Below are 13,777 nucleotides of genomic sequence, written 5' to 3'. Positions count from 1 at the left end.
GTAATTGTCATGCTCTATTCAGCTAGTGTCAACTCTTCTAGGAAGCTTTAATGTCTCTCTAATCAAGTTAGATGCCTCTTCAGTGTTACCATACAATTTATACAAACTCCAACAGAATATTTACGGATTTAAAATGTGTTTTTTACCACTTACATGGATGGATGGATGGGCAGTTGGTTGGTCAGCCAGTCTATTTAAATTAATGATAGGTTTTTACATATTCAGAATCCACCATAACTTGATGCATTTAGAATAAAAGCCAAAATTTTTGGCTCATATGATCTCTTATGATCCAGCGATTGCCAGCCTAGAGTTTTCTCATACCATTTATTCCTCCAACTCATCTTGTTTTAATCAGTTTTGCCTTCCTTATGCATCTACTATATACTAAGCTCTTTTATATCTCCGAGCCTTTGCATATGCTTATATTATTCTTTTTGCTTCAGACATTCTTTTTTTGATTCTCTACCTGGAAGACTTTGGATCTCCCAATCTAACTCTCCCAGCTCTCTCTCACTGTATCCTTTTCCTTTTTAATCTGATCACAATTTATAATGATGTATTTATTCAGTGATCAGGTTATCATCTGACCTTTTTGTAGAAAGGTTCTCCATGTGGTCAGGGAAAATATCTGTTTTTGTCTACTACTTCCCCTGGTGTCTATCACAGTGCTTGTCATACAGTGAAAGCGAAATAAACACTGAACTTTTTTATTTTAAATTAATATTTTATTACAAACAAAATATAATATTCATATTATTTCCAGACAAGTTTAAATAAGTGCTTCTGGAGTTGACTAAAACATCACAGTTTCTGAGTCAGGAAGCACCTCAGAGTTATTTAGGGTAGGAAGCCAGACAACTGAAAGTTTTCTAAACAACATGCATTTTTAACTAATAAGATAGTGCAAATTCAAAAGTATTATAGAGTGCCAAATTTTCATATGCTCACCTGGGAAAAGAGTTTAACTATTTTTAATTACACTTTTATATACACATTACATTCTTCTCCAATGTTTTAGGAATGCAAGATGATGAAGTGGCAGAAAGTGTTTATGGAGACAGGAAGAGACAGCTGCCTTTGGAACTCACTGTGGAACTAACAGGAGAGACATTTAATGCGACAGTAATGGCTTCGGACAGCATAGTGCTTTTCTATGCTGGTTGTGAGTATGAATCTTTAGAGGAGACTATATTACATATTAGGACATTAAAATAAGCAGGTTTTATTTTTGCATTCTGCATCTTGCACAGTGTAAGATGACAGCTTTTTTATGTCCCAAGTAAGCTGCATATAATGAGACATTTACTTTTAGCTGATTCTGGGATTGTAAAACTGATGATATATATCTGACTTACAAATTGAAGGTTAATGATTAAACTAGATGTTCAGCTTGTTAATTTAGAAATATTGTGATTCAAGCTAATGCTTTTGATATGTTAACAATTCTTATAGATTTATAGGAAATATATTGCTTTTATCTTTAAATAATAGCCGTTCAACTATATTCCCTCCAGTATGAACGCAGAAAATTAGTTGTATTTGGAATATTCTTAAATGTTTGGAACAATATTGAGTTTGTATACTTATTAAGAAATAACAATTTTGGGAAACCCCATAAATCTCTTTGTTTATTATGTATAAGTATGAATGCTTTGGAGATATGCATGTTGTAATATCTGTTGAATTTTTTATTTTTATGTAGGGCAAGCAGTATCCATGGCATTTTTGCACTCCTATGTCAATTTGGCAGTTAAATTGAAAGGTATTGTGCTGTGGCATGCATGCTTCTTTTCCTGATTCTGAGCTGTTGCTATTTGTAAAACTGTGTTATGCTAAAAATGAAGAAAACTGCATAAAATTTCAAGTTATTAATGTTTTTGTTTCCAAGATTAAGTTAATTAATCATGAGCTTCAGAAATGCTTCTAAAAGCATTCATTTTGATTGTCTTCATGGAACTGTCCTTAATTGATTACTTGTGGCCACATAGTTAATCTATAACCTTTTTGGCTGAATTCAGTCATTCAGCAGGCATTTATTGAGTGCCTACTCTGTTCCAGTTACTATTAAATACTATTAAATAAATACGAAATACTATTAAATAAACATTTCACAGATAAGACCCAGTCTTATAGTCTAATCAAAGAGCCAGGCTCTTTTTATTTTAAGTATCCTATGAAACTTGATCCAATGGCAGGAAAATAAGAATCCAAGGAATGGACTTTAACTCAAAATGCCTATGCCACGATCCTGTTGGAGAGGAAGCGAGGGAGGGAGGGAGAGAAGGAGAGAGAGAGGGGGGGAGGGAGAGAGAGAGAGGGGATTAGGATAATGTTTTGTTATCATTTGAATAAGTTAGAATGTATCATGCTTCCTATCTATAATATGACTTTCTCCTACTGTTTTTCTTGTAAATAGAAGCTATTTTAGTTGAATAAGTTTATTCTTGACTACTATAGGAATGTACCCACCATTTAGTTTTTGGGAAAACTAGTTTACATGCTATTTCATTATTTAGTAAGTTCCTATGGGCAAGTAGTGAGCCTTTTACTGAGCTCACTGTACTTCTTAGCGTATTACCTTACATTGCAGAATATCTGGGTGTGTTTTTTTAAAAATCCTCACCTGAAGACATCTTTTTATTGGTTTTAGAGAGAGAGGAAGCCGGGGGGTGTGGGGGGTGGTGGTGGTGGAGAGAGAGAGACATCAATGTGAGAGAAACATTGATTGGTTGCCTCCTATATGTGCCTTGACCCGGATCAAACCTGCAACCTAGATATGTGCCCTGACTGGGAATCGAACCCGCAGCCTTATTGTGTACAATATGATGCTCCAACCAATTGAGCCACCTGGGGCCAGAATATCTGGTTTTAGTAATTGTCGAATAACTGATTAACCTAATATAGTGGAGTTTCATGAATTTTGTTTTATTTAGTGAAAAGTGTGTACAACTTATTTATATAGTGGGGACTTTGTGAACTCAAGAAATTGATTCCAGAAAGTCAGCTCTAAATAGAGCATGTTCTGTAGTAATAAAAACATCAGAGATTTTCAAAAACTTTTCTGAACCATTTCTTTATCATTCATTTCCCAACCACAATTGATTCTACTTTTGATTATTTCATTACCCAAGTGAAGAGGTGATTAAGTCTTTAGTTACTTTGTGTTTTTTGTTGTTGTTGTTTTTAAATATATTTTATTGATTTTTTACAGAGAGGAAGGGAGAGGGATAGAGAGCTAGAAACATCGATGAGAGAGAAACATCGACCAGCTGCCTCCAGCACACCCCCTACCGGGGATGTGCCCGCAACCAATGTACATGCCCTTGACCAGAATCGAACCTGGGACCTTTCAGTCTGCAGACCGACGCTCTATCCACTGAGCCAAACTGGTTTCGGCAGTCTTTAGTTACTTTGATTACTGATCTTTTAAATAAAGCAAATCCTCTTATTCTTTTTTAGGTTATCCTTTGTAGTTGCATTCTGTGGGCAGATTTTAAGTTTCCTTTTTTTAGGTACTTTAGCCTTATTGGGAATTTATTAGAAGAAAGGAAAAGGAAGGTAGTGAAATATAAACCATAATAAAACAGCAATTGGGTAATGTTCCTGAATAATAGAATTATCTCCCCAGCCCATTTGACTAGTTAACAAATGAACTTGGAAAGATTCCCTTACTTTCTTCTCTGTTCATGACTAAATAAAGAGACTACCTGACCCCTCAATGCAAGGACTCTGAGTTGTATGTGATTGTAGAATAAAAAAGCAAATTACCAGCCCAGGACTTGATTACCTTTTACATTTAGTTCATTCTTAACAATTCTTTTAGTAATTAGATATCAGATAAATGGACTTTTGGGGGCTTAATATAGAAATGCATTAGTATAGGTAAATATAGTGTTTTGCATCTATGTTGAAGCCTCAACTATAACTTTTTTTTTCCAGGTTTCTTATTTTTATTTATTTTTATTTAATAAATCTTTATTGTTCAGATTATTATAATTGTTCCTCTTTTTTCCCCCCATAGCTCCCCTCCACCAGGTTCCTACCCCACCCTCTGCCCTTACCTCCCTCCCACCGTCCTCATCCATAGGTGTACGATTTTTGTCCAGTTTCTTCCCACACCCCCCACTCTCCTTTTCCCCCAAGAATTGTCAGTCCACTCCCTTTCTATGCCCCTGATTCTATTATATTCACCAGTTAATACTGTTCATCAGATTTTTTATTCCCTTGGTTTTTAGATTCACTTGTTGATAGATACATATTTGTTGTTCATAATGTTTATCTTTATCTTTTTATTCTTCTTCCTCTTCTTAAAGAATACCTTTCAGCATTTCATATAATTCTGGTTTGGTGGTGATGAACTCCTTTAGCTTTTTCTTATCTGTGAAGCTCTTTATCTGACCTTCAGTTCTGAATGATAGCTTTGCTGGGTAGAGTAATCTTGGTTGTAGTTTCTTGATATTCATCACTTTGAATATTTCTTGCCATTCCTGTCTGGCCTGCATAGTTTCTATTGAGAAATCAGCTGACAATCGTATGGGTGCTCCCTTGTAGGTAACTAACTGTTTTTCTCTTGCTGCTTTTAATATTCTCTCTTTGTCTTTTGCCCTTGGCATTTTAATTATGATGTGTCTTGGTGTGGTCCTCTTTGGATTCCTTTTGTTTGGGGTTCTGTGTGCTTCCTGAACTTGTAAGTCTATTTCTTTCACCAGGTGGGGGAAGTTTTCTGTCATTATTTCTTCAAATAGGTTTTCAGTATCTTATTCTCTCTCTTCTTCTGGGACCCCCATAATTTGGATGTTGGTACGCTTGAAGTTGTCCCAGAGGCTCCTTACACTGTCTTCAAATTTTTGGATTCTTTTTTCTTTTTGCTTTTCCGGAGGAGTGTTTTTTGCTTCTTTGTATTCCAAATCTTTGACTTGATTCTTGCAATCCTCTAGTCTGCTTTTAGGTCTCTGTATATTATTTTTTATTTCAGTCAGTGTATGTTTAATTTCTAGTTGATCCTTTTTCATATCCTCGAGGATCTCGTTAAATTTATCGGCCTTTTCTAGGAAATTCTTGAAAAACCTTATAACCGTGGTTTTGAACTCTGTATCCATTCGTTTGCTTTCCTCCATTTTCTTCATTTGTGATCTACCTCTTTGTCTCCGCATTTTAGCTGCTTCCCTGAGTTGATGGAGTGGCTTTGTGTGCTAGGTGTCCTATAGGGCCCAGTGGCTCAGCCTCCACAGTTACCTGAGGTGGACACTCTTGGTGTGCCCCTTTGTGGGCTGTGTGTGCAGTCTTGTAGTTAAGCCTAGATTGTTGTTAGTATCACTGGGGGGAGTTGACCTCCCAGGCCAATTGGCTGTGAGGATCAGCTGTGTCTCTGCTGGGAGAGCTTCTGTGCTCAGCTTGGATGGGGTGGAATCTCAGGGTGGAGCAGACAGCCTTGGTTTCCCGTCAGCCCTGCCCTAAGAGGCCCCTGTGTCTCAGTGTCCCACGGCAATGGCTGCATGCACCTCTGAGAGAAGGCCGCTGCCAGTTTCTCCCCCAATGAGTCTGGGTATCCAAAGTCTCACTTTGGTATCCAAAGTCTCACCAATTATTTTGAACTGGATTTCAGTGCAGACTGGAGGTTTTGTTTCCCTCCCGAACGAGAAAGCTAGCCGTGCGCTTGCTGCCCGCCCTCTCCGCGCATAAGCCAGCCTCGTATTCAGCCACCCACCCTTTCCGCGAATGGGTCTCCGCACCTCTGTCCTCCACAGCTCCTCTGAGTCTCAGTGCCCTTTTCTCTTTCCTTCTAGATGTAGAGTTTCCACTCAGCCAGCTTTCCGGTGGTTCTGGACGATGTCCACTCTGTCTTCCAGTTGCAGTTTTGAAATTGTTGTGCAAGGCAGCAGTATAGGTGTTTACCTGTGCCGCCATCTTGGTTTCTCTCTCTCAACTATAACTTTTTAAACTAGGAAAATATTATAATACTTTGGGCATTTAGTTCTGCAAACTTTCACATTAACTACTTGGGGAAAAGTCACTTTTCATCTCTTAATCCAAGACAGTGAAGATTATTTTATTCTCAGTCACAAGGTGGCAGCAAGTGTCAGGTGTTTATACTTACATAGCATCTGTAGCTAAGAGAATCTGTTTTTTCCCTTCCTTTAAATTAAGAACTCTATTTGAAATTACTGCATTGATAAAGTATATGGGATATAATACTGTAGGCATCTTAGAATATTAGATTATTCCAGTTGAAACATGATTAAATATTGAAACCATTTTATAAGAAGGAAAATTTTAAATTGGCAACTTTAACATAGGTAGCCTTACAGTGTTTAATGATATGCATGAATATCCTTTTTTCAATGTCAAAGATAACATCAAAATTTTCAACTTGGACTGCAGGGTCAATAACATTCATAGTGGTGGTAGATTTGTTGAGGATGTATATTGAAGGGAAAGAACTGCATTTGTAACAGCACTATATCCCATACTTGGGTGCTAATATATAATACTAGAGGCCCGGTGCATGAGATTCATGCATGGGTAGGGTCCCTAGGCCTGGCCGGCTATCAGGGTCGATCAGGGCCTTCCTTCATTCCATGCCGCCCCCTGGTGGTCAGCACACGTCATAGTGAGCGATAGAACTCCCAGTCTCCCGTTTGAACTCCCGTGGGGACACTTTGCATATTAGCCTTTTATATCTAGGATGGTACTCTATATTAACAATCATCACTAGATATTTATTGACTAAATAATTATAATAAAGGATAAGAAAACTTTGTAGAGAAGTCATTTAGTAGATCTGATTTTAGAAGGAATAGGATTTATCTTTGTTTATATGGTCATATAGTATTCAGGTATTAATATATTTTAGTGTAAAATTTAAAATTTGTTCATAAAGAAATATAAGGTACATTCCATAAATTTTTATAAGGTACATACTATATAACCAACATTGTACTAGGTAGAGGAATATAGTGTTGAATAAGATAGATTACATCCTGCCTATATTGTCAAACAAATTGCTAACATTAAATCTAGTGATAAATTATCACATCTATGTTGTATAACCTAGAATCATTTAAAATATAAGAGTGAATTTTCAGTATTAAAAACTTTTGGTGATAAAATACTAAAGTATTATATTCACAGTTTTAATTGTTATACCAAGAGTCCTTTAATCTAATATATTAAAGTTTCCTTTTGTTAGAATTTACTCATTCCTTTCACAGCTGAATTGTGTGGTGCCTGTTTTATTTGTTGTTTTTTTTTTAAATCTCTTTCTACCTAGCGATTTACATATTTGAAGAACTTTACATATATTATTATAGAACAAGTGGGAATTTCTCTTTGGGATTCCATTAGGTGTTTTCTTAGGCTAAAAATAAATTATAACATTTAGACAGGATGGGTACCTGAAGCCTTGGATGAGTTTCTTGTGTGTCATTTACACCCATATTTAAGGTGTTTCGTGCACAAGGACTGTCCTAGATACTGGAAAATCAATGATGAGTAAAATAGACACAGTCCTTTTCTCAGGGAGCTCTCTTGGTAGAAACAGACATTCATCAAGTAACCACACAAATGAGAATGTAATTACATCTATATAATAAAGGCATAAGCAACCGTTATGGTGGAACAACCTTTCACTATGATGCGCACTGACCACCAGGGGGCAGACACTCAATGCAGGAGCTACCCCCTTGTAGTCAATGCGCTCTCACAGGGGGAGCGCCGCTCAGCCAGAAGCTGGGCTCATGGCTGGCGAGCGCAGTGGTGGTGGCGGGAGCCTCTCCTGCCTTCGTGGCAGCGCTAAGGAGCAGCGAGCTGAGCTGTAAGGAGTGAGGGGTCCTGGACTGCGAGAAGGTGCAGGCCGGGCTGAGAGGCCCAAATGCCCCCCAATGCATGAATTTCGTGCACCGTGCTTCTAGTAATAAGATAAAGGAGCATGGTTCTATCAGCGCATAGGAACCTGATGTAGATCAGAGTGTCCAGGCATTCTTGAAGTAGTCATACATGCAGAAATATGAAGGGGTGAGAAAGACTAAACTCGTAAAAGTTGGTGGGGGTGGGCTGTTAGCAAAAAAGATTCGAGTTTTGAAAAGACACTTCTAGTTTCAGTGTAAAGATATACCGAATTCAGGGATATGAATTAGAAGTGTACTGAAGCTATCCAAGGAGAAATAATGATTGGAGTACTGGTAGTAAAGAGAAATGGATAGAAGAGATATTTCAAATGTAAGTGGTAAAATTGAAAGGCTATGCTGATTGATTTGATTAGCCATGGGGGAATTAGGAATGGTTAGGCGAGAAAAATGTTACTTTGTTTTTTGAGTTGTACAAGAATGGCAGTGTTCACCAATATAAACAGGAAGGAAGCCGTATTTGGTTTTAGTCATAGGTACTGAGTTTGAGGATGTTTTCACTCAAACAGAAATATGTAAGTCAGTAAGGATAATATGGGTCTGAAACTTTCAGAAGGAGCCTGGGCCAAAGATATAAATTTAAGATTCATTAGATTGGCAGTGGTTTTTGAGATTGTCTAGAACGAGAGTGTAGAGCAAATAGAGAAGGCAGCATAAATTGAGCCTTGAGGAACGCCCATCTTACTGGCAGAAAACCTGCCAAAAGAACAAAAAGGAACAGCAAGAGAGGTGGCAAAGCCAATAAGGGAAGGTGTTGCAAAAAATCAAGGGGAGAGAGTGTTCCACAGCAGTGTTTGATACTGCTGAGAGCTTAAAATAAGAATGGTATATGAAAATATTGACAATTTTTAACAACTGAGTTTTCTACATTAATATTTATAAAACATTCATTTTCCTTCTACTTAGGCACACCTGCTATGCTGCTTACTAGAATAAACTGTGCAGATTGGCCTGATGTATGTACTAAGCAAAATGTTACTGAATATCCTGTTGTAAAGATGTACAAGGAAGGCGAGAACCCAGTAACTTATAGTGGTATGTTAGGAACTGAAGATCTCCTAAAATTTATCCAGCTGTAAGTATGCAGCTTCACCCTAAGATTTGTAAACGTTTAGGTCTATAAAACTTCTTATTACACATGTTGTTGACATACTCTGAATGGATTAAGATGGATACTAGAATGGAAATCTCAGGCTGAGCATTGATGAGTAGAACCCATGCACATATCATCACTTTTGGGGAGATATAAATTTTGTTTAATGAGAGTGATTTTTGTTTGTTTAGAATAATATTTGTCTTTATTTAGTCGGATGTTTATCCTGCGGCATGTAGTCTTTTCTAAGTTCAGTATTTTAATTTTTTTACAAGCTGAAAAGTATTTTTAAAAAATTTCATTTATTAAATTGATTGGGGTGACATTGGTCAACATGAATATATAGATTTCATAGGTGGGTTTCTATGTTACAAGATCTGAATATTGCGCTGTATGCCCACCACCCAAAGTCAGATCTTCTCCTGTCACCTTATAGTAGGACCCCCTTCTCCCCCACCCCCTTCCCTCTGACAGCCACCACACTGCTGTTTGTGTTCATGAGTTTCAGTTTTATACCTCACATATGAGTGAAATCATATGTTCTTAGCTTTTTATGACTTATTTCACTTAGCATAATGTTCTCAAGGTCCATCCACGTTGTTGCAAATGGCGCTATTTCATCCTTTCTTATGGCTGAGTAGTATTCCATTGTGTATATGTACCACATCTTCTTTATCCAGTCCTCTATCATAGAACACTTTGGTTGTTTCCATGTCTTGGCCACCATGAATAATGCTGCAGTGAACATAGGGGTGCATATATCTTTGCAAATACATGATTTCAAGTTTTTCAGGTACATACCCAGGAGAGGGATTGCTGGGTTGTATGGTAGCTCTATTCTTAATTTTTTGAGGAATCACTCGACTACTTTCCATAGCTGGTGAAAAGTATTTTTAAAAATTAATTTTGTGTATATATCTATATTCATCTAGCAACAGGATTTCATGTCCAGTGAACATAACATCTATCCAAGAAGCAGAAGAATATTTAAGTGGGGAATTATATAAAGACCTAATCTCCTATTCTGGTGTGTCAGTACTGGGATTATTTAGTCCAACCATGACAACAGGTAAGTAGAATTGAATTTTAAATTATACAATACTTAGTTAAGTACTCATTTACTAGTGTTGTTTTTTTAAAGAATTACTATCTTTTTAAATTACAGAGAACTCAAATTATAGAGGATTTTGAAATACAGAGAAATTTGAAGAAAAATTAAAATCTATAATCTAATTATTTGGAGTTGCTAAATTGTAATGTAATTTCTTCTCCCTCTTTTTCTGTGTACCTCTTTATTGAATATTTCTATATGTCTTAATGTAATTGAGCTAATACTGTGTGTCCAATTTGATTCTTACTGTTTTTGTTTAATATTACTTGGGTGAATTTTTCCAGGTGAGTAATATTCTTCAGAAACATCATGGCTGTATAATATTTGAACTGTCTAGCAATAATATTTGTTGTTTCCTTTTTTATTTTTGCTGTATATAAAGGATATTTTCTTTCTGAGTTTTTGTGTGGATTTTAGACTGTTTAGTGGGTATAGATCCCCAGTATGGGAATAACTTTGTCTTCTGTAAAATGTATATGCTACTTATTTTTAAAAATGGGGTTTTATTGCTTCTCTAATGAATTACTGTGAGATTTTTATATAGTAAGGGTATTAATCTTTGTCATTTTGTTCCAGTTATTTTCCTCAGTTTATTGTTTGCTTTTTAGCTTTGCTTAATAATAATTTTATATGTAGCAATATAAAATTGTTTTTAGGTTTATCGATTTTGAGATTTCTTCCATTTCTTTTAGCTACTGAAATCCCCTATTATCATTATCAGTTAATATTCACCTGTATTTTCTTCTGGCTTTATTTATATTTTCCTACTTTGATTTATATTATCTTTATGCTTTGAATATTTTTCTTATTAAAAAATTGTGATGAAATACACATCTTAACCATTTTTAAGTGTGTAGATAGCTAGTGTTAATTATATTTACATTGTTTTGCAACTAATCTCCAGAACTTTTTCATCTTGCAAAACTGAAACTATACCTGCTAAACAACTCTGCATTTTCCCTAGGCCCTGGCAACTAACTACCATTTTACTTTCTATCTCTATGAATTTGACTGTTCTAGGTACCTCATATACATGGAATCATACACTATTTATTTTTTTTCTGACTAGCGTAATTCACTTAGTATGATGTCCTCAAAGTTTATCTGTTGTAACATGTATCAGCCTTTCCTTTCTTTTATTATATATCCTATATAATAAAAGGGTAATAGGCATATTGACTCTAACAGCAGAATGACTGGGAATAACTGGTCGCTATGATGCGCACTGACCACCAGGGGGCACACGCTCAACACAGGAGCTGCCCCCTGGTGGTCAGTGCACTCCCACAGGGAAGCTCCACTCAGCCACAAGCCCAGCTGATGGCTGCAAGTGCAGCGGCACTGGCGGGAGCCTCTCCTGCCTCCTCGGCAGTGCTAAGGATGTCCAACTACTGCGAGCGGGCCTAAGCCGTTAGTTGGACATCCCCTAAGGGGTCCCGGACTGCAAGAGGGCGCAGGCCAGGCTGAGAGACTCCCCGCCCTCCCTCCCCCCAGTGCATGAATTTTCATGCACCAGGCTTCTAGTCCTATATAATAAAGAGCTAATACTGCTAATTAGACCAAACAGCAGAACGACTACCCGGATGAAGCCAAGGCAGCTAGGGCTGCGAAGGTCAGCTGAGGCTGCAAGGGGCTTGCGAGGGCCAAGCCCCTTGCATGAATTTCATGCATCGGGCCTCTAGTATGTATATAAAACATTTTATTTATCCATTTATCTATCAGTAGACACTTGGTTGTTTCCACCTTTTGGCCATTATCGATAATGCTGCTCTAAACATAGGTGCACAAATATCTCTTCCTGCTTTCGATTCTTTTGAATATATACTACAAGTGAAATTTCTGGGTCATAATGTAATACGATTTTTAATTTTTTGAAGAACTATCATACTGTTTTCCATAGCGACTGCACTATTTTACATTCCTACCAATAGTATTAAAGGATTCTAATTTCTCCACATGCTCACCAACATTTGTTATTTTCTGTGTTTTTTTTTAATGTTTGTAATAAGTTTATTATAAAATAAGAAAATATAAAAATGTAAGAAAAATACTTTTTAAAGATAATATTTTTTCTTTGTTAATATCACTTTTTTTCTTTTTTGGGAGGTTTATTTATTTTTATTTTTTATTGATTAAGGTATTACATGTGTACATATCTTCCCATTCCACGCCCCCCCCCCCCCCACTCCCATACATGCCCTCATCCCCCAGTGTCTTGCGTCCATTGGTTATGCTTATATGCATGCATACAAGTCCTTCGGTTGATCTCTTATCTCCCCTACCCCTCCACAACCTTCCTGCTGTAATTTGACCGTCTGTTTGATGCTTTACTGCCTCTGTATCTATCTTTTTGTTCATCAGTTTATAATGTTCTTTATTATCCATAAATGAATGAGATTGTGTGGTATTTTTCTTTCATTGACTGGCTTATTTCACTTAGCATAATGCTCTCCATTTCCATAAAGGCTGCTGCAAATGGTAAGAATTCCTTTTTTGTAGCAGCATAGTATTCCATTGTGTAGATGTACCATAGTTTTCTGATCCAGTCATCTGCTGATGGGCACCTAGGCTATTTCCAAATCTTAGCTATTGTAAATTGTGCTGTTATGAACATAGGGGTGCATATATCCTTTCTGATTGGTGTTTCTAGTTTCTTAGGATATATTCCTAGAAGTGGGATTACTGGGTCAAATGGGAGTTCCATTTTTAGTTTTTTGAGGAAACTCCATACTGATGGGTGTGAGGTGATGACTCATTGTGGTTTTGCTCTGCATTTCCCTAGTTGCGTGGTGATTAGTGATGTTAAGCATCTTTTCACGTGCATGTTGGTTGTTTGTACTTCTTCTTTGGAAAAATGTCATTCAAGTACTATGCCCAGTTTTTAATTGGTTAGTGGTTGTCGAGTTGCAGGAGTTCTTTATATATTCTGTTTATTAACCCCTTATCATATACATGATTTACAAATATTTTTCTCTCATCCATGAGTTGCCTTTTCACTCTGGATTGTGTCCTTTGATTTTTTTTCTTTTAAAAATGTTTTCAACTGTTTAGATATTTTTGTGCGTGAAATGAGGTTAGAGGCCAACTATTTGTTTAAGTAGTTAACATGTTTTCCTATTTTTTGATTCTACCATTCCTTTTTGTGATTCCACCATTAACATATTAAATTCACATCTATATGTGTGTATATATGTCTGTTTAAATGTTTTTTATTTTGTTCACTTTACCTATTGATACTTAATCTATTAGTTTTTAATATATATTGGGTTAGTTTTAAAAGACATGATTGGGTCAAGTCTCTTATTTGTCTTTTTTATATATATTTTTGCCTATTGACTCTTTCAGGTGAACATTGGCCATTTACACATATTGTCTATACTTATTTGAATGTCTGTTGCTTGTTTTATGCTTCATTGATATTTCTTTTTTGTTGTTGTTGTTGTTAACCCGAGGATATTTTTTCCATTGATTTTTAAAGAGTGGAAGGGAGGGATGAGGGAGAGGGAGAGAGGAAGAAAGAGAGAGAGAAAGAGAGAGAGAGAGAGAGAGAGAGAGAGAGAGAGAGAGAGAGAGAGAGAGAGGAGGGAGGGAGAGAAAGAAAAAGAGAAACATTGATATGAGAGAGACACATAGATTAGTTGCCTCCTGCAAATGTCACCCTTCACC

At 36.6% G+C, this 13,777-nt stretch overlaps 1 protein-coding gene across 5 annotated transcripts in view; it reads left to right on the top strand.

The window, feature by feature from the left end:
* Positions 1-13,777, top strand: part of TXNDC16 (thioredoxin domain containing 16) — a 115,766-nt gene that overhangs the window by 50,905 nt on the left and 51,084 nt on the right. For all 5 annotated transcript variants that reach the window (XR_013813421.1, XM_079768902.1, XM_079768903.1 and 2 more), the window contains 4 exons: positions 1,022-1,165; positions 1,706-1,765; positions 8,814-8,982; positions 9,933-10,069. Coding sequence is in view for 4 of the 5 variants with exons in the window: in XM_079768902.1 (XP_079625028.1) it covers positions 1,022-1,165; positions 1,706-1,765; positions 8,814-8,982; positions 9,933-10,069 (510 nt within the window). In the remaining variant the exon portion in view is untranslated. The remainder of the gene's footprint in view (positions 1-1,021; positions 1,166-1,705; positions 1,766-8,813; positions 8,983-9,932; positions 10,070-13,777) is intronic.

The sequence above is a fragment of the Cnephaeus nilssonii genome, assembly GCF_951640355.1.
Source record: "Cnephaeus nilssonii genome assembly, chromosome: 4".
Lineage (NCBI taxonomy): Eukaryota > Metazoa > Chordata > Mammalia > Chiroptera > Vespertilionidae > Cnephaeus > Cnephaeus nilssonii.
The sequence above is the reverse complement of the archived record's forward strand: the minus strand, read 5'-3'. Positions and strand labels throughout refer to the sequence as shown.